This window comes from Agelaius tricolor, unplaced genomic scaffold (genome assembly GCF_023055355.1).
Source record: "Agelaius tricolor isolate 1412-34295 unplaced genomic scaffold, bAgeTri1.0.p SCAF_96, whole genome shotgun sequence".
Lineage (NCBI taxonomy): Eukaryota > Metazoa > Chordata > Aves > Passeriformes > Icteridae > Agelaius > Agelaius tricolor.
Genome location: NW_027269356.1, coordinates 265,960 through 291,065, shown reverse-complemented (window position 1 = coordinate 291,065; position 25,106 = coordinate 265,960). Strand labels below are relative to the sequence as shown.

The 25,106-nt window shown below is 46.9% G+C and overlaps 1 protein-coding gene across 3 annotated transcripts; it reads right to left on the bottom strand.

The window, feature by feature from the left end:
- Window positions 1-857: 857 nt before the first annotated feature.
- Window positions 858-24,107, bottom strand: LIMA1 (LIM domain and actin binding 1). Of its 3 annotated transcripts, none has more exons than XM_071418882.1 (11): window positions 23,980-24,107; window positions 20,781-20,916; window positions 18,847-18,892; window positions 16,533-16,925; window positions 12,104-12,215; window positions 11,185-11,345; window positions 8,832-8,936; window positions 6,800-6,857; window positions 6,421-6,533; window positions 3,403-3,536; window positions 858-3,023 (listed from the first exon to the last, which is right to left on the bottom strand). In XM_071418882.1, the coding sequence occupies exons 2-11, from the start codon at window positions 20,897-20,899 to the stop codon at window positions 2,018-2,020; spliced, it is 2,247 nt and encodes a 748-aa protein (XP_071274983.1). In that variant the 5' UTR covers window positions 20,900-20,916; window positions 23,980-24,107; the 3' UTR covers window positions 858-2,017. The 3 variants fall into 3 exon arrangements, with proteins under 3 accessions (XP_071274983.1, XP_071274984.1, XP_071274985.1); XM_071418883.1 differs by having other exon boundaries at window positions 12,104-12,212; XM_071418884.1 differs by lacking the exon at window positions 8,832-8,936.
- Between the last annotated feature and the right edge of the window lie 999 nt (window positions 24,108-25,106).

Here is a 25,106-nt window from a genome sequence, read left to right as displayed (position 1 = left end):
CCAGAAATGGAAGTGAAAAATCCCTGCATGTCCTTATTCCTTTTGCCAGTCCTGTTTTAATCCCTCCTCAATCTGAGAGCAGAAACTGCTCGTTTGAGTCGAGCAGCAAACCACGGACACACAGTGTCACCTAGTGGGGCACCAGAGCCAGCCCGGGCTGCCTTCCAGTGGGAGCACCGGGAATTCACCCATCTTTTCCCTCCAAGTTTATAGATGGAGAGCAGCCCTGAGGACAAGTTTGAGGTGCTGGACATGCCCCAGGAACCCCCCGAGCCTGGGCTGAGTCCCCAGCACGGAAAGCAGGGGAAGGGAGAGGCTGCTCCTGTGCCCTGCTCAGGTGAGACTGCAGAGCTGCCCCCAGCCCTGGGGCCCAGCACAGGGAGAGTCCGGGGGAGGCACCAGGAGAATCAGAGGGATGGAGCAGCTCTGCTGGGAGAATTGGGATTGTTGAGCCTAGAAAGAAATGATTTGGGGTGACCTCACTGTGGCCTTCCAGTGCCTGAAGGAGCTGCAGGAGAGATGGAGAGAGACCTGGAGTGCCAGAACAAGGGGCAGTGGCTTTCAACTGCCAGAGGGCAGGGTTAGAGGGGATGTGGGGAAGGAATTGCTCCCTGTAAGGGTGGCAGGTCATTGGAATGGATTTTCCAGAGAATGCCTCACCCCTGGAAATGCCCAAGGCCGGGTTGGTCAGGGTTTGGAGCAACCTGGGATAGTGGGAGGTGTCCCTGCCATGGCAGGGGAGGGAATGTGATGAGGTTTAAGGTCCCTTCTGACCAAAACCATTCCATGATTCCATGACAATTCTCTGGCCCTTTAAACGCTGCCTCTTTGTGAAACAAGATCAATCCAGACTTCAGTTAAAACGGAAATGACCCAAACTTTATTGAAGGTTTTGTCATTAGCAGAACTGTTAAGAAAGCAGAATATTTTACACCTCAAGAATCATTAAGATCTAATTCTCTTGAGAATACAGTACAAATAAAAGCTAATAATAATAAAAAAAGGACCTCCTCCTCCCCCCATTCAAGATTTTATTATTGTAAAATAAATGAAGTCAAGTTAAAAAACGTTCTGATCTTCAACACTGGCAATCTGAAAGTGTCACTGATTCCAGAGATTTTTGCAATGCAGCACAATTTCACAGCTGTAAGGAAAAGATTTATGGCAGCTTGATAAAAGTAGGATTTCAGAGTTGTCAAAAGGCCTTAAAAATCTTATCTGCAGTTTAAAATGATGATGAAGAACTCCAAGTAAAAAAAGAAATGACAACAAAACAAACAAAAGACTCCACTTCAAATGTGTGTGAAATGCAGAAGTAATGCCCTGCAGGCTGCTCCAAAGTGTTCACTTGTCTTTTGCAGAGCCTGCACAGCGCCTGGGATAGCACTGAAATACACATGGTCCAGCAACGGGCACCGTTCCAGTTGTGCAGGGACTCTCAACTGATCACAGGCAGGTTTGAGACACAAATTCACATTGCACTCCGTTTAGGATGCTTAGTTGTTGGACACTACACACAGAGATGCTTTTATTATTAAAAGAAAGCCCAGTTGTGCCCTTTCCATGTATTAAAGTGCACTAAGTGACCATTTTAAAGCAGGCCAGAAAGTCCCTTTGAAGTTGGTCCCTAAGCACTGCAGTAGCATTTGGAGTGGTAGGGGTGGTGTGTTCCAGAGGCCCTGTCCCACACCAGCACGGCAAGGACAGTGGAATTCCATCAACTGTTAGTGAAATACCTATTGAAGCTCAAAGGGATAAGACAGAGAACAGCTCTGTTCTCATGCTGGGGACAGACACTACCTGCTGAAGCTGTCCCACAGCCAGACACTTGTTCCATGCACCTAAAGAATTTGCAGGCTTCCAGAGTTTTCTAGCTGAGATAATTTGTATGTAGATTCCCTTAATGCTGATGTGCAGTGCAGCATCACTTCATCCAGGAGAGCTGTTTGGTAAAGCTAAAAATATCCATTTCAAAAGGCCCAGCACCTTGCAGCAAGTTTTCTAGTAAAAGGCCAATTTATTCATCATCATCATCATCTTCATAGTAGCGATTCCTTTTGATCTGCTCTTCCACAGATAGATCTTCCACGTCTTCACCCTCCCAAAAACCAACGTCTTGCGATTTGCGATTCTGGTTTGGAGATGATTCCTTAGCGGTCACAACACTGCCTAAGCTGGAATGTTTAGGAGAATTTGGTTCAAGGAGTTCTTCCTTTGGAATTTCTGGCTCCTCTGTAGTGTGTTCTTCCTCGTCTGTGTCTGCATTCATCTGGCCATTCTCTACAATGTTCTGCTCTGCTGTTTTGGTACCTGACAATTCCCGCTCTTCCTCCTCATTTTTCTCCCCGGAGTTCTGGATGTTCCTATGCTCAACCTTCTTTTCCTTTTGCTTTTTCTCTTCAACAACCTCTCTCTCCAGTTCCTCATTCCTTTTCAATGTGTCTCTCTCTTCCTTGGAAGGAGATGGTGAATTCTCTGTTTTATGGCCTTTAACAGATATTGTTCTAAAGGAGGCTGCGACTGTAAAGGGGCGACTTCGCTCCTTCAGCGAGGAAGATCTTCTTAACTTTTTGAGATCCAGATCCACATCCTCCTGCACATCGGGCTTGGAAATCTCTTCTTCTGGAGGCCACTTGGGTTTGAGTACTTTGATGCCCTCATCTAAGGCACTTCCTTGGATACTTTGGTCAGATGGGGGTGGCCAGGCAATTCTGAGCTTTTTTGTTTCTGCTGGTCTTTCTTCCCTTTCAGGCACAGCTGAAGCTTTTGCTTCCATACTTGCTGCCAGAACTCCTACTTTTGCAATCGGGGCATCCTCTACTCCTGGGCTTTGTGGAGTGTCTGGTGAATTCACACCATGGACGGTTTTCTCTGGGGATTCTTCACATTCAGTTTTACCTGCCCACAATTCCTTATGCTGCTTGTGTCCAAAGCCCTCATCATAATTGCCTTTGGACTTGAAGAGCTGATTGAAGTGAGGCTTGCAGTAGATGCTCCCACGCAGAGAGGCGTAAGTCCCGAGGCTGTTCAGGAAACAGATCAAACGTTACAGCTCAGGGCCACCAACACCAGCATGTTCCAGTTGTGTTACACAAGAGATTCAATTTCAGTCTTCCACATGTTCAAAAAACAAGCTTACAGCCCTCGGGGTTTGCATGGCTCTTTCTAGGAATTCTTTACAAAGCTGGACATTCTATTTTTCCCCACATAAAATTACATTAAGAGTTTAAAAATGGCATCAAGTGCACCAGGCACTGGCACAAGTAGGCCTGTGTTACCTCTCCCACACAAATCACTGGATTATGGTGACTTCCAGCTCAGCTAGGCCTGAGCAGCACCTTCCTCAGCTGTGACAGGAAAACTGACTTCCCAATTTTCCAGCCAAGGGAGCAGTGCACATACCTGAGTTTGCTGTTGCAATAGGAACAGCGGAAGCAGCTGATGTGAAACACCTGCTGGTTGGCAAAGAGCCTTTCCATGGGGTACACAGTCTTCTGACACCCAACACAGGTTTCCTTCATTGGCAACTGGAATTTCTATAGGGAAAAGAGAAAGTTTGTTAACTGGAAAACACATCAAGTGCTGGGGACTTGGCGTGGGTTCATGCACAGCTTCCTGAACTCTCAAGAACTGCAGAGTTCACTTTCTCTAATTATGGTGCAGCGGGGTCTGCTGGGCAGTGAGAGGCTACAACAGCCCCATGGGATTGCTGTGGCTTGACAGGGAACCAAGATCTCACCCCAGTGAATCCCACAGCTGAAGCAGCACATGCTGAGCAATGGTTGGGAAAGAACAATGAGAGCACTAAAACTGAGCCTGTTCCCCAAAGCTGTCTCATCCTTTCCTGCAACCTGTTTTTATTGATTGGAGAATGATGAAGCATTCCAGTTGATTACAATCAGTGTGAGACTTACCAAAATAATAAAAATAGTGCAGAAAAAAAAAGAATCTTGAAATGATTTGGGTTGGAAAGGACCTTGAAGATCATCTAGTTCCAATCCCCTGCCATGGTCAGGGACACTGTCCACCAGAAGAGTTGAATTGGCCTCACAAAGTACAGGGTGGGAGAGGAAAGGAGGGAAACAGGCTGCCCAATGGTTTGAAATGTTCCATTTTTGTTAAATCTTTTCTCTCAAAGAGGAGGAAATAGTCTCAGCACCAGTACAACAGCAGGAAACACTCCTGGCTTCACTGGTAAACAATTCCAGCTCTATCCCAAAGAAACCCCACTCAGGTTTCAGGACTCACAGCCCCCCAAACTTGCTCAAGATTCAAAGATTCAAAGTGAGCAGAGCTTTGAGGTTAAACAGCTACAATTCTTATGTGCTTACTGAATTTCCTGAAGGTTTAGTGCAAGGATAAACTTGAGCACTGAGGAGTCGAGTGTCACTGCTGTGCAGCAATGATCACAGGTTTGTTTTCAGACAGCATCAAGGAAGCAAGAACATTGGCCATGAGAAAAGGTCAGTGGATGCCATTTACTTCTTGAAATCTATTACCACCGGCCAATGGGGAGGGCACTTTACAGGATAAATTAAATAACACAACATTGGCATTTTGGGGCTGCATGTTGATTACAAGTGATTTAGCAGCCCAGCCTCCACTCCAGAGTGTGCTCAGACATACTTATAAGTGTGGCTTTTCCTTGGCAAAGAATTACCTGCTACAGACTTACAAAAAGATTTACGGAAAATCTGATGGCTAAAGAAAAGGCAGGAAGGTCACAGGAAGACATCATCACAGAAATTTATTTATAACAGTCTAGAAACAATGGTTAGGAATGAAAGTTCCAGCATGTAAGGGCAGATTGCTGAAGATGGAGCCAGCTCAAGTCACTTTGTCACAACCATAAAGTTTGCTGCCAATTTAATTCCATTTTAATATGTATTTCGGGGTTTCCAGGCATTGCTTGAAGTTACAGTAAAGTTCTGATGATAACAGCTTCACTAACAAAATTCAGAATTCCTTTTAAAAAGGAATCCACAGTTTCTAGGTGCTGCCAAAACTCTGCATCTTGAGTCACTACACAAAATCTCAAAAAAATGAGATTTACTGATGCAAACAAAAATCTAATCCCCCATGCTTGCCACATGGAGCAAGGCAGTAAAAATTTGCTTGCCCATGAAAACATTTTCTCCCTAAAGCTCAGTTTTGCACGAGGGCATTGGTTTTGCACGGTGACACAACAGTGCTGGCACGTGCTTCTGCAATCACACTCCCATCCAAGGAGAGGGACTTACTTGCATACAATGAGCCCTATGAGGCGTTTTGGGCTGTGAAGAGACAGAAATTCCTTTCCAGGATACTACAAATAGGAGCTACAGGAGGAAGATGAGGCCCAAGAAGTATAAAAAGGACTTGAGAGAAAGCTGAGAGTTGAGCTCACATTAGGAGGGAAGCAGAAGGCAGGAGGAGAGGTTAGGAACCAAGAACAGGAGACAGAAGCTGGAAGAGACAAATAGGAACCTTGCATGAATAAACAGAAGCTTCTATCTCACAGAGTGCAGCATCTAAAGCTGTAACTGGGCAAAAGGCTAAAATGGTTTTGATAATATCAAGAGAAAGCAGAGAGCACCAGGACATGCAGCTTTTGTGTCACAGACTAGGATCACACAACTCTCAGTGGCAGCTCAGATTTCCCATACTGGCATTCCTCCCTTGCACACTGGCAAGCCAGATCTCCCCAGTCTCTGAGCCCAGGGCTGTTCCTCCCAAAGGTGGGGAAAACAACAAAAGCCCAGTTGTTTCCTTAGGAGGGAGCCAGGAAGTGTGTGGCAGCCTAGGGAATCAGCATCCCAACCCCAGACAACACATGTGATGGGCAAACACAGCCTGAGCAAAATGTCCAGTGCTGCCATTTGTTATCTAATCAGATTAGCAAATACATCCCTGAACCAAAGTTCTCCATCTGCTTTATCGCTCCCTAAGGAAACTCTAACATCCAAGACTCATCACTCAGAAAGCCAGACCTGATTTTTATAGAGTCAGGCACCACACTGCCCTCACTATAAAGTTACTACCAGTTGCAGTTACCTTGGGAACAGCTGGAAGAGGAGCAAAGCCAAGTCCCAGCTTGCTAAAGGCTCTGGAGATCAGTACCAGGACCTCAGGGCCCATCTCCAGGAGCACAGACAAGCCCTGAGACCCTGCCCAAGCCCCTCTGCCACACTGAACTGGCACAGGGCTGTAACAGAGACAACAAATCCCACCCAGTCTCTGGAAAAAACCTGACTGCTTTGAGGTGCTTTTCCACCATGAATTCAAGTGTCCTCACAATCACACTCTGATGAGAAAGGAGCAGGTATTGATCCAGTTACTGCCAGACCTTTATGCTTAAGCACATTTAGGTTTTTCAGTATTAAACAGGGCCATCAGTTGGTTTTCAGCTTCACCAGGTGTGAGGATGAAGAGCTGTGTTACCTTCACGGCTTTTGGAGGAGAGGCCTCTGTGTGCCCAGCTGCTTTAGCACCAAGGTTCTGCTGCTTTGAGCTGACAGGTTTCTGAGCTTCTGCCTCGCTCTCTGACTGTCCAGCTGAGGGAGAAAAGGCAATTAGAATGAATTTAAACTCTGGGCAGCTTATGCTCACCAGAGCCATCAGATCTCAGTTCCAGTTAAATGGTGAGGGAGCTACACTTAAAAGTGTTCAATCAAGGCAAAAGGAGTTATAAATGTCTTAAAATTACAGCTGCAAATGAACTTCTAAACATGAAAGAAATTCTTATAAAGTCTGTGCTAGGCACAGTTCAGATTTTTAGTACAAAACAGTTTTTATTAATTAATCACTTGATAGGGCTCACCATGGCCATCCTCCAGCAGACCAGAGTGCAAAGACAAGCTGTTCTCACCTCCAGAAACCTGTAAGAGAAAATGAGACAATGAGAACCTCTGACCTTCTGAGAGCTGAACAGTCATGGCCCCAGGAAGGCAGCAGGCAGTTTGAGACAGGGAGAGACCTGAGGAGCTCAGGAAGGGAGCGGTGTTGAGGAACAAGAGGGTCCAGCTGAGTGTCAAGAGAGTCCTTGCTACAAGGCAGACACCCTCACAGGCTTCACACATACAAACATCAGATTTCTGGTTTCTGGTACATCTTTATTAACCCTCAGAAATCTTGGTTGATTTGCTGATGTTCCTCCCAGGTTTTCTCACTTACAAATCCCTTGACCCCACGCAGCACATTTACTGGAAATCTCATGGTTTTCTCCAACATTTGACCAATCTCTGACATTCAGCAGAGACTGTGCTCTTGGGGAAAAAAAAACCAAACCCAAAATTAAAAAGAACACCTGAATTTTAAAAAAAAAGCTTTTTTTTGAACCATAAGCCTGTTCCAAGGTTGGGACAAACATGCCAGATCTTCCTTGTTCATCCTCCTCCAGAAACAAATCAGTAACTTTAAAAAAACTTTCAAACTAGAGGAGTTGGGTCTAAACCAGTTTCAAATACTGCACAGATAGTAGTATTTGTTCATAGCATTGTTTAGTATGGAAAAGACCTTTAAGATCATCAAATGCAACCATGAACAAAACCTGCTACAGATAAAGCTCTTGATGTAGAACTCTTTATTAAACTTGGCACTATTGCTATTAAATCAAATAGTTTTAAGTAGCTACACTGAGGAACTAAAGTACTCTAACAAGATTAACTGCAAATCATCACTAATTCACCTTAATGATTGAAAAGTCCACTGCAAGCAACTGAAATTTGTAAATGAAGGAGGTAATGAGGAGGCAAAGTTACACGTGTGAACATCCCCTGGTCTGCTGAAAGCAGAGCTGACCCCAGTGTCCTGGGCAGAGCATGAACGTGTTCTGAGGCTGCTGAAGTCACACACGTCTGGCACTGAATGTGCCACGGGTGCAGTGTGAAAAATGACAGAGTGAAGTGTCTTTTGTTTCCTTTTGCCAGAGGATTCCCATTTCTGACACTAACGACAAGCAGCTTTAATTAGGCTCATTTCCAAGTTCACCGCGTCCCTTCCAAAGGACAATCCTGGCTCCCAAACAATGCCCTATTCAGGTTCTCATTGCACCTGGACACCTCAACAAGTAACTCTGCAATTACAGCTGAACACAAGAAATTTCATTCAAACCTTCCATTCACAGCTGGGAGATATTCTGATTTAACAGGTGCTCTTTTAATTAACTCACCTTGGAGCAGGAAGCAGCCTCGACCAGTCAGACACGAAGCTGCTCAGCTGTCTCTGAGGAACAGCTGAAAGCAAAGATTTGGCCCCTTGCCCAAGGAAGGCTGAAAAGCTCTAAAAGCCCTCCTGGCATTAAGCTGCCACGTGTTCAGCCTGGATGGAATACACAGTACCCCAATTATTATTCAGCTACTTTTATCCCGTCTGCTGTCCCCAGTTCAGGGAACAAATGCTCAAGTCCAGTTTACAGAGTCTCAATTTATAGCTGGAGCTCAAAACCAGGAACCAGCCCAAGCTGCCATTCTCAGTTACCCTAAAATTTAGCTACTAAATGCAGAAGAAACAGTGACAAACTCCTTTGACTTGGCTCATACAAAGCTGCTCATGGGGTTTTTTTAAATTGGTGGGGATTTTTTAGTTTATAAAAAAATCCACCATAAAACAAACCAACCAAGACAGAAAAATTCTCCCAGAAAACTTATCTCTAGACATTCTCTTTCACAGACACTTAGAGACAGTCTAAAAAGAACAACTTCAACAGGAATTTTGCAGCATGTAACTAATCTGCATCAGCTGCTCAATTCCCAGATGGCATGTGGAACATGGAACCAGTGTATCAGCTGTGCTTCCACAGCCAGTTCCACTCAAAATGGAGCCCTTGATCTCCACCAGCACAGACATCTTACCTTCTCCCCATCCTGACAGGAACTGGAGTCCTCAACTGGTGCCATATTCTCCTTCTGCCCAGATTTGTAATTCTTGAGTTCACTCTCACTGGCTTGAATCTCACTCTATAGGACAAAGCACTGGAAAGGTGACAGGTTCTTTTCCCCTAAGAAAATACTTGCTTTCTATTTTTCTTGAGATGTTTTAAGAACTGTTTTTCTAGTATGTGGAGTGATAATTGAAGGAGGGGCCATAAGAATGTACAGGCACTTGTTAAGTGACATATTCTAGTGAGGGAACAGGATTAGGCTGTAGGATTTTACTGTGCTCCAAGGAGGTAATGCCAGTGTTTTCCTGAGCAACCCTTTTCTTCCAAATTCCTGTTTAAAATCATTTAAGTATTCCCTGCTCAATGCACATCCTCCTTTTCAAGAAAGATAAACTTTTCACTTGGAATGACAAGTATTTCCATACAAGCACTGCCTAAAGTACAGTGAAATTGCTAAATACAATATGACATAAAAGCAAATCCCACATTTGCTTCAATTCTAGTCAAAACCCTGACTCTGTTTTCCTGAGATCTTTGTTCTTGATAGACTGACTGAAGACTTTCACAGAAGGATCTTTCAGACTTTAAAACCAATGAAATCCAGTGAAACCTCGTGTTTCTTTCATTGCCCCAGGACACAAGATCAGTGGAAGCCTCGTGCTTTTCACAAGGCATCTTCTCTGTGACATGAAAGAGGAAGAGCCACATGCCAGCACTAGCATCTTCCTGCACTGGGAAACAAATCTCCACAAAGCCAACCACATCCGAGAGGTTCATAGCAAATGTTGGAATTTCAATGCTTAGATCTCTGTATCTGCTGTCCAGCACCTTTCCCTCCCCTTCCAACACACAGAACTGATTGTTCCTCATCCCTACTCAAACCAAGTGTCCATCAGGTTTAATCCAGGCCTTAGTATAGCCCTAAAACAGCTGTTCCTAGGAGAGTCTGGCTGGCCCAGGTATGAAAAGGGCAACACAAATACACTTCCATAGCAAAAAAGCCCTGGTTGCTTTGGCAGCAGGGAAGGAGAAGATCCCAAGGTTAGGGGCACAGTGGCACTGCAAACACCGGCCTCAGGAATCCCTGGCTGCTCCCTCTCACTGCCCTCATCCACGTGCCAGGTCAAACTGGGAAGAGACTGTCCCCAAATGGGGCATCCTGAGAGCATCAGGCTGGACTGACACTAAACCAAGAGCTCTGGGGGCTGCAAACAGGAGCCTCTGCAGAAATGGCAAATCTCTTGCCATCAGGACAGAATTTAGTTACTCAGCCGCCACTCTAAGCCCCAAACTGGAAAAGGCATCAGGAAATGAGCCCAGGCAAGGCACAGGAGGCAGAAATGGGCAATTAGGTTAATCAGATTTGTTGCAGTGGCTGCAAGGACTTTCCATTCATGCAGGGAAGGTTTTACTGACCCTTCTCCCACAGCTGGGGAATCTGACCCATGTGCAGATGAAATTCAGGAATCACTTGAGCTCAGAAGAAGCCCTTGGTTCTCCACAGAGACTCCTGGAAAGCAGGCTCTCCTCTGAGGGAGAACCAGCACTTCGGGCTCTCATTTCCAGGGCAAGTTTTCCAACTTAAAAAGGCCTTTTCTCTTCAAATCTATTGCTCTGGTTAATAAAGGTAATACTTGAGCAATATAAGTTCCCATCATTCAGCAAAAATATCAGAAACTTCCAGCAAATGTACCTAAGCAGTTTTTAACAAAACCTGAGATTCCTGAAACTTCCTCAGCTGTAACACCTCATTAATTGTTCAGCTCCTGGTCAAATATTTGCAAAACAGGCAGAGGTTCATTCACTGCAAGAGTCTAATTGGATTCAGAGAGTGGTGAGAAATCCTGAAGGGAGGTCAAAAGTGAGGAAGACTGACTGGAGATCCCAAAGCTGCAGGCCAAGAGATCCAAGTTCTGAGCACTGTGTGACACAAAGTGACTTCACCTCACTGTGCCTCAGTTTCCCACAGCTTAGAGCTGCTGCACAACATAGAATTGAGTTTTCTTTTTAAAACAAAAACAACAAACACGTAGAGAGCTACAGACACTCAAAGTAAAAGAATGTCAACCATGCTTCAGAAGGACCTCAGTCAGGGTGCCAGCAATTAATTCCTTGGAAAATTTTCAACATTATTCCAGGAAGATGCAAATAGACTTATTTCTTCCTGCAGAGAAGAGGCAACTCTTCATCAGAAATTACTCCTATGGGCACAGAGTTATTTTCAAAGAGAATGGCATTACCCTCAAGAAGCCTGGTTTCCTTAAGAGCTGCTTTCCAGTCTCAGGCTGGGACAAAAATTCACTTCCACATAAACCAAGACTTACCATGGGAATGATGCCTGAGGAACTGCCCTGCTTGGACACAGCTGCCTGGTACTTGGCCAGCCTGTCCTTTATGGATGTCTCTGATAAACGGGGCATGTCCAGGTTCTTCCTGCTCTCTGCCTTGTCTGGGCTGAGTCCTGGACTGGTCTCTACAAGATACCCTGGTAAAAAAAACCAAACATGAATAACAGATAACTCCCAGAACACTCACTAAGATCCTTTTTGGGGAGAATAAACACATTGCCCTTCCCTCCAGGATCATGCCAGTGAGGACACTGTGCGTATCACTAAGGAGTGAGACCCAAGGGAACAGCTGCAGCTGTGCCAGCCATTGCTGGAAACCCCAAAAGATTGCAAATGGTTTGCTAGAAAAAGGTCTCCAAACAGATAAAAATGCATAGTTTTGTTTAAATCAAAGCTCACAGTAGCTCCCTGTGTCTGGTCAGGATAGGAGGGATGAGGATTGAAGGAAGGAGGCAGAAGAACATTGACTGTTCACTGCTTCCTAAATTACCTTGACTATTAAAACTAGTTCTAGGATTGAGACACAGGAAAGAATGGGCTGTATTCCTTAATTTGTTGGTTATGCCCTGTGCCTTGGTTTCCCATGCTCAAGAGTGGAATGGTTTAAAACTCCCAGCAAGGCTTCAGTAATTTAAGGGGATGCTGATGGACTTCCTTCCATTTTGGAAAGGCAGAAGTTACTCCACAGAACCCTTGGGATTGGAAAAGCCCTCCAAGAGCAGTGAGTCCAACCTGTGCCTGATCCCCACACCTTGTCCCCCGACCAGAGCACTGAGCACCACATCCAGCTGTTCCTTGGACGCCTCCAGGGGAATTTCTCTTGTGTAAAGTAGATGTATCTGTTCAGCAGAGCCCAACCCAACCCGCCCCAAGGCCAGCGCTGAGGTTTCCTGACCTGCTGTGCCGTGGCTCCGCTCTCCCTGGGCAGCGTCGCCGTCCTCCGGGGACGGGCCGTTCTCCGAAAGCCGCCTGCCCGCGCCTGCCCGGCGCGGCTCCCGGGGGCCCTGCTGGGGACAGAGCCTCCCGTCAGCGCCTGGGCACGCGGGGATTGCTCTGGGTAATCCCTTCAGAGGCACAGGTGTCACTAGCAAAGCTGCTTTGCTGCAATAAACAAGGCTAGCGGGCAACATCTTATTTAACCAATATGAAGTTTGATCACAGAGTACCTGACCCACTGTCACCTGGGAACACTTTCTTGAAGAGGTCAGTCAGTGCCCTTTGGAAGTTCTCTTGGTTTAAAAGGACCACAAAGATCAGATTTTTAGGTCGTTCACACTACAGATACAAAACTTCAGTCTAGATTTTTGCATTTCATGCAATTTCTGTTGAAGCCAATAGTCACGGTCATTGTATGAAGATTTAAAATCTTCATTTTAAATGAAGGATGCAAGGAACAACTTATCCAAAATCTGCATTCATTTTCAGCCACAGAAAAAGGAATTAATAGTATTGCAATGAAAGTTACCTAGAGTTATTTGTTTTGATTTGGACAGTTCATGCATTTGGTACCAAATAATTCCCTAATTACATCTGATAAGGCTGAAGCTTAAGCAGCAGTGTTAGAGATAAATATTCTCAGATCTCCAGGATAATCACTCTCTGCTGCAGGGCTGGACAGGGTGTCCTGGTAGCACCACACAGATGCTCTGGCTGCCTCAATCAGATTTTATTCTTATTTGTTGAGACAAATTCCCCAAGTCTAAATCTCAACAAAAGAAAGCACAAAAAGAAATTTCTACAGCTTTGATAAAAGTTGTTGAGCACAGTTAAACCGGACTCCATCAAGGCAGGATGTATTCACAGCTGAAAGTCAGCCTATAAAATCCTAGGAGGTGCTGGACCTCTGTTCTCTCTCTAGGAAGAGTTAAATCACAGTTGGAAATTCAGATTGAGGCTAATGTAGAGAAAAAGGCAGGTTTGGCAAGATGCTCCAACCACACATTCCCCCTCAGTTCCAAAGACTTTCTTATTTGCTGGTCACCAAACTGAAGGAAATTCCAAAGTTTTATTTTTGCAGAACTGCAGTGTAAGATAATCACTATGAAAAATCAGGCTGCTTTCCATACAAACAGCGACTTCACCAGGAAAGGAAATGCAGCTGGAAAACCTCATTTTCCATTAGCACGGGAAATAGTTTCTATTTCTGTGGTTTGAGACTTTGGTAGCTTTTCTTACTGGAAAAGAGCTTTAGCTCTGACAAGTCTTGTGCTCACCAATAGGCTCAGCTCTGGGAGTGCCTGCACACTTGTAAAGACTTGCAGGTCCCTCATTCCATGAAAACTATTCTTAGATGATCATTCAGTCAATGTCCCCTTTAACATCACCCCAGCCCACCAGTCTGGGCTTCTTGCAGCTCAGAAATGTGGGCTCCAAAGGGTCCATCAGGAAAAGTTCAAATCAGCAGCAGCAGATAAAGTGCTCCTGCCCTTTGCCACCTCACATCTGCAGGTGTTACAACTTCACCTGAAGAGCTTTTCTGTGGGTGAGCTGCAGAACACAGAGTAAAAATCCCAACAACCAGAATGCAAAAGCTTTAGAGGTCAGGCATAGTTCAGTAAACATACAAATATTCAATAAATCTATAAATATCCTACAAATATCTGTAGGTTTTATATCAACAGTTTTATCTTGGAAAAAAAAAGAGTAAAAGGAAAAGAAATGTTTAACAGAGAAGATAAGGGACTTTCCATATTACAATGGACTGACCAACTGCAGGGAGTCAGCAGGATCATGGCTCATGGAAGGTAACTCCTCTCACATGGAGGAAGCCCCCTTAGGGATTTGTCACTCTGTGGCTGGGCCATAATTCCCAGGGCACAGCTTCTGCTGCTTTGGCAAGGGGACAAAATATTCCTGGTGTGTGGAAAGCCCCAAGTTCTCAGACTTGGGCAAGTGCAGAAGCTCTGCTGTGAGCACAGGTAAAGCTTCACCTGGGGCACAGAGCTGGGCAAAAACCCAAACCAAAGTTACACCTATTTCACTACAAACCCAAACCAAAGTCACACCTATTTCACTACAAACCCAAATCAAAGTCACACCTATTTCACTACAAACCCAAATCAAAGTCACACCTATTTCACTACAAACCCAAACCAAAGTCACACCTATTTCATTACAAACCACCTGTGCCAAACATGACCCTGCCATGAGGTCACCTACACCCCACAGCCAGGTTTTGCCTTAAAGGAAAAACACAAACCAGCCTGGAGACAACTTTTCCAGAAATGTTGCAGATCTGATCCTCCTTTCCCCGGGTGTGCTTTCACTATCACTTACAGGAAGAATCCTTTGAACATCAGGTCTTTTATCAGTTCCAGTCTTTGCTTAGTGCTGAACCAATCCAGGCTGCCTGGCCTACCCCTAATGGGATTAGAGCAGTTTGTTTCCATGAAAATGCAATAAAAGATCTGCCTCCTATCTATTGCAAAGGCAGAGCAAGATCTGAATGAATGAATGAATAAATGATGAGATTTTAATTATAATCCTGAAAATGAGAGTAGGATTGTTTAAAGGGGGAGATGGAATCAGGAAATCCAGGCCCTGCCCAGCAAGCACGGGAGATGATTTATCAGCACTGCCACGAGCCTCCAGCCGTGCAGTTTTTGCCAGCAAACACAGGTTTTGCCAGCAAAGCTCTGGCAGCACCAACACATCAAGTCTTCAGTAAAGTCCAAGGAAAACTGCCATCTCTCAGCTGAATTTACAGTTGGACTCAGTGACAGAAAGGAATTTTCCACCAAAACGCTTCCATGAAGCCTTGCTCAGGAAAAAGCACAGGAAATAAATGGGAGAGGCAACTGCAGAGCTGCAGTGCTGTCGTGGCTCCCAGCTCACCGAGCCACACCTGGGTCCCACAGCACCTACTCCCTTCCCTCACTGACCCAGTCCTCCCAGCACAGATCAATTCCCAGAACGAGGAATGGAATTCCAAACACGCCCCCTCTCCCCCACATCTGAACTTCAGAACCCTCCTTTTCCCTTCTACCGTAACAGATTAACTTGGAATAGGGATTTTGAACCAAACCTCAGCAGTTTTGTGCCTTCTGGATGGCGTTTACTGGCTCTAGTTCGTTTTCAACAGTGTTTGAATTGCTAAACTTGACAAACTATCAGTTTCAGATTCACTCAGCTCCAAAACAATTTATTCCCCAGGCTGAGATAAAGTTACTCGAAGCCCATCTGCAGAATTCCTGGGGAATTCTGAGTGATTAATCCTGCAGCAAGAGTTCAGGGAAGGTCTGTCATGGGCAGCTCTCATACCATGACAAAGACTACAAAAATTCGAGTTGTGAAATGACTTCACACAGACCCAAAATTCCCTTTAACACCGAGTTGCTCCTCTGAGCCCTGAATTGTTACATATTGAAACAACTTTTATCCAAAATGTGTTTGCTTTAGTCAATACCTCAAGAAAACCAGTCTCAGTAAAACAAAGCCAGGAGGAGAGGAAACTATGAGAAAACTGGAAAATCCACCAGCATCGAGGCCTCGGGACTGTGTTGCAAGTCCCCAGCATATGCAACTCATTTTGGAGTTAAGCAATTCCCCCCGGGACACGCCGGCTGCAGTCCACATGCGGGATCAGATTTCATGAGCAGTTGGAAGAAAAATGCGAGCCCTGAGCATTTGCAAGTCAAAACTAGTGAGGGCAGGAGCTGCTCTGGCCATCTCGGCTTCGTTTTCCCTCAGTGAGATTTGTTTTTTCGATAAGAAACATTTTGTAAGACACAAAGATGAGGGAAGAGCGAGGGAAGGATGGGAGTGTTTCACTCTATGTGTGTGTGAGTTTGTGTGATTCATACTGATACAGATATCAAAACCTCTCACTTCTTATCTCGACTGCAACAGTCCCGATTGCCGAGCTCACTTCAAACTCTCTTACTTTTCATATATTAAAAAATACATAAGTACCTACATATGCATTTTATACAATTCATATTGCATTTGATACAATTCATATTTGCATTTGATACAATTCATATTTGCACACCTCATTGTAATCTTCACACGAGACACGAATAACCCCTACTTACTTTACAAAACTTAAGAAATTCCATACTTATTCTCCCCTCTACCACTGAAGGCTATCAAAGCAAATTCACTTTACTCCAACGAGCAATCACGAGCTGCCACAACTCCGAGCACCACGCACGTACTTGCGCGGCTCGAGTAAGTTACTAACAGCACGGTGTTCTATTTTCACTAAAACAATGAACACAATATTTGCAGAGTCAATAGCTGGAGCCACTCCCTCCCGGGATTTTCCCGATGCCGCGGAGGCAGCAGCTTCAGTTTCTCCGAGATCGGGAGGGACAGATCCTTACCTTGGGCTGAGGGGCTTCCCCCTTCTCGAACATCATCTTCAGCTTGCTCAGGGGCACGTTGTACTTCTCGATCCTGCCCGGAGACTCCGACCTCTCGCTGCCCTCGGGCTTTTCCATTTCGCGGGGCTCTCTCGCGCAGTTTTCCGCGGTGCCGCCCTCCCGGCAGCGGCCGCGGGGCTCGGCGCTGTCACCAGCGGGGCACTGCGGCCGCCCGGGGGCAGCTCCGGGCCCCGGCGAAGGGGCGCGCCCGGTCCCGACCTTGTGCCGCACCTCGGCGCCGCCGGCCCGGGCCGCTTCCCTCCCTGGCTCCGCTCCCAGCACCGGATTCTCCCACTTCTTCTTCAGCACGCTCAGATTCCCCCTCGTCAAGTGAGCGGGCAGGTTTTCTGTGTTCTGCAAAGAACAAGGAGTTAACTGCAGCTCTCCGAAGCACTTCCTTTCCATGCGGGAGGAAGCTCAGCACCGACCCCCGCTCCCGGCCAGCTGTGAACAGTTACAGCTGTGCCACATGGAGAAAGCATCCAGGATAGGGAAGGAAGGAGGGGGGAGAAGAGAAAAGTCAGGAGTAAGGCAGGAAGTGAGCAAACAGGAATGGCCTTATAAGGCAAAAGGGAGTCAAACCCCAGGAGTTAAATGCCACACAAAAGACCTGAATCCACATATGAAGGAAATGGGACTCAAATCCACACGAGGAGGGTCTCCAGTCCCAGAACAAGGCAACGGGAGCACAAGAGCCATAGGAGGTGGCTGGTGTGCCAAATACTGCAGTGTCTTGAGAAGACAACACTACCAGGCCTTCCAAAAGCTACAAATTAGCTCTCAGAATCCACTAAATCCTTGGAGTTACCTGTTTCTGCAACACTTCAGTTCCCAGAGACCTGCCCAGGATTTTACACCACGCAGCCAAAGCTCAAGCCAAGCGCCCACAACATGCATCCCTCTGCTCCAGTTTAAAAACAACCAGTAACTTGCTGGGGTTTTTGTTCTATTTCACTCAAGCCATTGAAAGCACCACTGGGGACACACACACACACACACACACCCCCAGAGTCACTGGCACTGCCTCACCCCCAGGGGAACACCCGGAGCAGCATCACCTCCTCCCATCCAGCTGCTGCCAGCAGTTCCCTCTCCCCAGAGCAACAGCGCAGCCCGTGCTGGAGCCATTCCAACCCAATACCTGCCACCATTGCATGTTTCCTGTCTCTCCCTTATGGAGACCACTCCAAACTCATTGCAAGTGGAGCAGGGCTGCCAGGCTTACAGGAATTAACCAGCATTAGTGGCTATATTGGGATTTAAGTCTCTCACCCTATTACTCTTCTGGTCACATTTTGAACGCTGCTTTGCAAATTGACTTGAATCCACTTACACTTCAAAAAAATCAGTGTGTTTGCTGACTGCATTGAAAAGAAAGTATTAAAATTGTAAGGGAAGTGTTGTAATGGAACAGAAATATTGAGAATTGTGTGACAGGTTTCTGTGGGAACACCTCCAGAATCTCAGCACACTTCCTAACACAAGTCCCTCCTGCTTGAGATTTGCCCGCTCCCTGATCACAGGAAGATTGACAGACACAAGCATTGAAGAAAATTTAAGACTGAAAAGTAATTTTTAGAATGCTTATTTTATCCCACCTACATCCCAAACAGCAGCTCCCCAAGCATTAGAGAAATCAAGGCAGCAACATTCCCATGGATCCTGAAAATACTGGCAGTGCTTTAAAACACAAATTACCCTGGGGACCAGGACAAAGCCCTGCAACCTTTGTCAGCCAAGGCTCCCTGACCTCTGAACACCTGAATGCAATGGAGGTTACAGGAAGGAATGTGGGGCTGTAACAGAGCCAAAAGGTTGGTGCTGCCTCATCCAGGGGCATTTGCAGCCCTGGGAGTCCCTTCAGAGAAGATCCTACAGCTCTCAAAGACATGCTGGGTTTCAGGGAGGCTTGGAGGCTCCTTTTAAGCACTTTTAAATTTAGTTAAGAAAGGAAGAGGCACCACACAAGTGCCTCCAGCTAAGAGCAGGAGGTGGGTACTCCTGGCTTGTGGTTAACTCATTTTGCCTTTTGCTTAGGAGAGAACTGGTGATTCAACACAGCTTTGGGCAAGAAACTTCATTTCCTTTCCTCCACACCGGGAAAAAGCATGAAGCAGAAGCAAAGCCTGTGTCTAAGCCAGGTTTTCTGTAGGATACACAGCAGCAATTTTGATATTCCAAAAATCAGCTGTCACAGCAATATTAATGCAGGTGATCCATCCTGATTTCAGGCTGTGCTTTTCCAAGGAAACAAACACTTATACAAAACACTTACACTTCTCTTCTTCTCAGCAGTGGCTTCTTCAGCAGCTTTCTGATACCTTTGAGAGAGTGAAAAACAAACAAAACCCCAGTTTTAACCAGAATACTGAATGCTCCTGAAGACAGCTGAGATTTTTCTTCCCCCACCCCCTGGATGAACTAAAAGGAGAGGCTGGACAAACAGCAGCAAATAACACAAAGCCAAGTGACAGACACATTTTCAGTCATCCAGTTTACAATAATAACACCCATTAATACTTTTCATTCCCTAAGCACTCCGATTCCCAAATAGAGACAGTTTACCTTGGAATAGCTGTATTGTTTCCGCCACCCAGCTGTCTGCTGTGCCCCCTTGCAGGAATAATTCAGCTCTTTATATAGCAGCTGCTGAACCAGAACAAATTCCAGCTTGGCACATGCCGAAAATCTCCCTAAGTGCCAGAGGATTTTACTCCGTGGGCTGGGAGCTGCCCCCATTCAGCATTTGCCTCCTGGGCAGCTGAGCCATCACAGCCCTCTGGAGATAAGCCACCCTGGATCATGAATCAAAGTCCTTTAAGGAGCTGCAGGGAACTCCCAGCAATCTGCACTCCCTCCACAGTCCTCACTGCTTACCACGCTGCACAAGGTGACTGCACTTGGCCTTTGAAATACGAAAATTAGTGACAAATTTTGCCATATTAAAGGAGAGCTCTGCCTTTCAGAGAGAAGGAACCCAGCATCTGCTTGGGCAAAGGGCCTTTCTGTTTTCCTGATTTGTGGAATTCTGCTTTTGACACAGCAGCGAGTGTGTTGCAGGCTGTTGCTCCTCTTTAACCAGTGCAAACACACTAACCCACATCTCTGCACTATAAAGGGTCCAAATTTGAACACGAGGTGCTGAGAAAGTGATGCTGGAGGAAGAGGGGTCAATACTGGAAGAAGAAACAAAGAGGAGCACAGATGAAAGTCAAGCAGCACCTGGAAAACAGATGATGACTGAGGAGTCCCAGCCCTCTCTCTGAGAGCCAGCCCAGCATGGGGCACTTTTCTAATCTCTGCTGTTGCCTTTTGTGCCTCTGACCTGACAAAACCGATTATGTGGGATGGAGAAAAACGTTTTCACATACAAATATTTAATTAACAGCACTTAAATGTCACGCTCCTCCCTGTGGGCATCAGGGTGGCAAAGCCAGAGAGCTGGACTGTGTTTTTCCAAGGCACTGACCCTGCCTATGTAGAGGGACACTACTTGATTAAGGAATAGCAGTTTGGATTACTTCCAGTAAGCCTTTTTCAAGGGATTATCAACATTTAGCAAGATGACCAGGTTTTGTAATCAAGCTTCAGTGAGTGAATAAATTACCTTAACAAGGTGGTGACAGCAAACAGCTTCTCCCTGGGCCTGAGATCCACAGAGGAGCTCTGGAGCTGTGGGTGTGTAACTATCCCTCTCCTGCAGATTCCATAAAGTTTGCCCCACTTAAGATCCAAATACTCCAAAACTTTGTTACACTATTAAAGCAAGAACCTCAGACTCTCAGTTCCCCAAATCCCATTGAAAACCCCAGCTGAAGCCTATATAATTCCTTAAGGGAATAAAGGCTTTTGTAGGGAATGCATTGGTTATTAGCACTCAGCTTTCTCAGGGTATACAATATTTATGGTTTGAGTTTAACCTTTTATCCATCTCTCCTTTTCTATCTAAGTCAGGAGAGGTTTAAGGTGGATATCAGGAAAAGGTTCTTCCCCCAGGGAGTGCTCAGGCACTGGAAAAGCCCCTCAGGGAATGGTCACAGTCCCAAGGCTGCCAGAGCTCCAGGAGCATTTGGACAACACTCCCAGGCACAGGGTGGGATTGTTGGGGTATCTGTGCAGGGCACAGCAACTGCGAGAGCAGCAGTCCCTGCTCAGGGTGGCAGCTGTCACCCACACACAGCTGGTGCTCTCCAGCCCCACAGCACTTACTTGGAGAACCTCTCCGCGAGGGCCGAGGACTTGTTCTTGTTGACCAGGGACAGCTCTTTGGCAGTGATTTTCAAAGACTGGGAGGTCCATTGCCTTCTGTTGAACGGGGAAGGCTCCATCTTATCTGCCCAAATCCCTGCTCAGGAGGAAGGAACAGTGTCAGCAATAGGAACTGTGAGCAGAAAACAAGTTCCACCAAGTGATTTGCTCCCAGCATCTCAGTGCCACCAATCCTAAACCCCTCAGGATCTCGTCCATTAACTGACTTTAAAAAGGCAGCAGATAACAGTTATAATTTCCTCTGCAGATGCCATTGAGATGGTGCCCTGATAAAGCCGTGGGCACAATGGGGAGCTGTGGACACAGAGGATGCCAGAGTGACAGTCCCGTGTCACACACACACAGGAGCTCCAGGAAGCCCCAAAGTGCCCTCGCTTGTTCCGGTTTCAAACCAAATGTGCTGGCATTTATGTAAGAGGGTTTGAGTTACGAAACTAAGAGGATGTAATTACTATACAAACATTTTTCATTCACTCTTGTGTTCACTCTCAGCACAGCAGCGTTTCCTCTGTGAGCTCAAACAAGTCTCGTGTTCATGGAGGCAGCTGTGCCCCTCCTGTCGCAGTAGTTACCATAATATCAGTTAAATAGTATTAATTACCTAAAAAACAGCTCCAACTATCCCATCCTCCTGGAAATGGGAAGAGATTTCATCAAGCTTTTCACCACAGAAGCCAGCAAGACTGTATCAGATTTATTTTTTACATAGTTTTCTTTCGTGGAGGAGGAAAGGAGGGGAGATTAATTTAAAGAGTTCTCTGATAAGACAAAAATAAAGCCTGCAGGGAACGCCTTTCCTTTTTTCCTCTTATATTTTATCCCTGCTCCCATGTCACACAATGCCTGTGGCAAGGGCGTGAACTGACCCTGCAATGCCAACTCCAGGCAGGCTGAGCTCTTCCTTGCATTTTCCATTAATTCCTTTAACGGATTTGCACAGTCACGGAACTCGGGATCCAGTGTGAGCCCAGGTCTGCTGGACAAATGGTCACACACAAACACCTTCAGACAAGGTGCAGCCAATCCAAGGGAGGAAAGACAACGTTTCTGAAATCCTCACAGGGACAGAATGCACCTGCTCAGAAATGACAGGGATGTGGGATTCTGCAACACCTCAGTGCAGGAGAATTCAGGGGCACGGGCAGAGTCTGGCAGCTCCCAGTGCTGGCATGGGAGCCCTGGGAACAGCAAAGCCTCTCCAGTGCTGTTCCCTGCCTGGAGCAGGTGAACACATCTCTGCACTGGGAGATGCAGTCAGGAAGAATGCTCCTTTCTCTCACATTCCATGATTTCTCTGATGTCCTGGAGAGAATAGCACACCATAACAGGACAAGTTTTATCAGAAGAATGATTTTGGTGGCATTTTTAAACGTGCAGGTTGAACTACTGCTGCGAACAAATGAGGCTGGTTTTGTGGGGATGTTGAAACAACTGAAACCACTTATCAATGTTGCCTTCCCAGGTGCAGCCACCTGCAGCCTCAGCCTCTGAAAGGCACACAGCCCTTTCCAACCAGCAAGAGAAACCCAAAGTGGGGTCACTTTGTGAAATTCCTGCATCACCAAGTCCCCTGCAAACCTCCATCCAGGCTGCACTGAGAGTGCTCTGCATTTGACAACAGCACAAATCACCATCCACAAAGACAAAGGATCTCATTTCCAACTTCTCTCTTTTTAAAAGTCATATTCCATACACGAATAAACCCAGTATTTCTGTGATGCAGAATATAGCCTCCACTCTCAATCCCCAGGAGCCTCAGAATGCACACAGAGAGATTACAGATAGAATTTACTGCTGGAAAATCCCACAGAAAGAATTCTGTCCGTGTTAAAGACCAACGCTGAATGAGCCGTGTCGTGCCACAGTTTGAACTTTGTTTTATGACTAATCTTGAGCCAAAGGGAGCTCACCTGAGGCCCCGCTGCAGTTTAAATGGCCTTTCACAGAGCAGAGTCAGCCGTGCCCAGGAAACAGGAGCGGGGCATTCATCAGAGCTCCCCTGGCACACGGAACAGGTGCCCATTGACACACGGAAGGAACAGCTCAGTAAAACTCTGAGAAACAAAACTGAATGTAATTGTTTGGAAAATAACCCCGGTCTGGATGCCTGAGCATCCCGCTGCATCTCCAACCAGCCCTGTTCAGGGCTGCATCTTCTCCCTGTTGAGTTCTTCTGTTTCCCTGCCATTCTCCATCAAAGCCACAGGTACATTGAGTTAATCTGGCCTGTTTAGGCAAAAATCTCTTTATAAAGTCAGTACCTGCTGCTGGGACATTCAGCTGGAAAGAGAAGCAGCCTATCTGGAATCTCAGTCACTAGAAATGACATGAAACAGAACTCTGACATGCCTTGAAACTTGTACTCCCACATTTTTATGCCATTCCACATTCTTAGCACTTTCCATTCATTTACAGTTTTGGCGTGTTCAAGTATCTCTGGGCTTTCTTTAGTGCTCTGAGTAGTTTACTCAGAGAAATTTCAGAAAACACATATTAAGATTTAAACAAGACAATGAACATTCTGCCTGCTGCAATGGAAGCAGGTTCTGTGGAAGGTGACACAGAGACCAGAGATGGAGACAGGGATGCCAGAGGTGTGCCAGATGTTAGGGAAGGGAAGGACTGTGATTGAGCCACAATCCAGCACAGCACATCAAATCTACCTCTAAGAACTTCACCCACAAGTTTAACAGCAGAATATAAATCCCTCTCTGTGGAAAGATTCTGAAAGGAAAACCGACTAATGCTTGCCCAATGCTGAAGTAGCCTATTCATTACAAGTGGCCACAGGAACGGGCCACCCACGGGCACCACGCTCCAGCCCCGGGCTCGAACCCGCCGAGAGGCTGCGGGCAGTGGAGGGCGCGGCCCCCCGAGCCCCCGGCCAGCCGGGCCGGGCACGGGGAGGGATCACCGGAGCGGGGCCCGGACTCACCACGGCCCAGCCGAGCCCCGCGGCGGGTCCAGCTCCGCTGTCGGGGGAGGTCCCAGGGCTCCCAACCCCCGCCCCGCGCTCTTATCCCGGCCGCACCGGGGGGAGAGGTCCCCCCGCACCTGTCCCGGCACACCTGGCCCGGCCCGGCCCGGCCGGCAGATCCCAGCGCACCTGTGCGCCGTCCTCCCGCCCCGCCCCACGTACCTGTCCCGGCGGAACTCGGGAGATCCCAGCGCACCTGTCGCAGCCGAAACAACGGGTCCCAACGCACCTGTCCCGGCCGAACCGGCGACTGCACCTCCGCGCCCGCCGCAGCAACGGGCAGCGGCTCCGGCCACGCCCCGGCCACGCCCCCGGCTCCATTGGCCCTTGCCCCATTGCACGGTCACGCCCCCGGCCACGCCCAGAGCCCTCGGGACACGCCCCGGGCCTGGCTCTGTCCCCCTGGTTTGGCTCTGTCCCCCTGGTTTGTCTCTGTCACCCTGGTTTTGCTCTGTCCCCCAGGCTTGGTTCTGTCCCCCTGGCTTTGCTCTGTCCCCCCGGTTTTGCTCTGTCCCCCTGGCCTGGCTCTGTCCCCCCGCTCGCCTCTGGCCGCAGGTGCTCCCCAAAACCGGCACAGTGAGAGTGGAATGAGTGGTCTCGGAGCTGGGGTTCGACCCCACTGTGGCTCCCGAGGGCTCAGGAGGGGCTGTGCTGGGGGAAGCTGTGCCTGTGCCAGGTGTTTGGGTCTCCTGCAGCCTTCATTTGATTGGAAACAAGAAAAATTGGCTTCAGCAGCCAAATGAGACAGCCAGCATTCCTGAGATTTAGAACATCCCTGTGTTCCTTAGCAGGACACCAGTGCTGCCCCTGGACAGCCTTGCAGCTCCTTGAGGGTTTTGTCTGAACAATTAATTGTGTTTCTTTAGGTGTTTCTAGTTCTTTCCTTGTTATTCTTCCTAATGTGTCAAGTACTAAATTCCTGAGTAAAAACAAACAAAAAAAAAGTATGTATTTGGTGCTCCAGCTCCTTCCCCAGCTGCAGGTCTTGGATGTTGATGTTGTCCCAAATTCTGGGCTGTCCCAAATTCCTTGGGAGCTGCTTGCAGAGCAGCAGCCATTAAGACAGGAAGTGACTAATTAAATTAATATGTTGATGTTACTTTTATGACAGTCTCAGCATTGGCATGTGAAATTTAGTCATTCCAGTCAAAAGTCTGAATTACAGCCCAGAAAATGCACACACTGTAAATTACAGCTCCCATGGTTGGATCTGGTGGGATGGAGGCAGTCCATCCAACCTGGCCTTGGATGGGGCTTGGAGCAAGCTGGGATAGTGGAAGGTGTCCCTT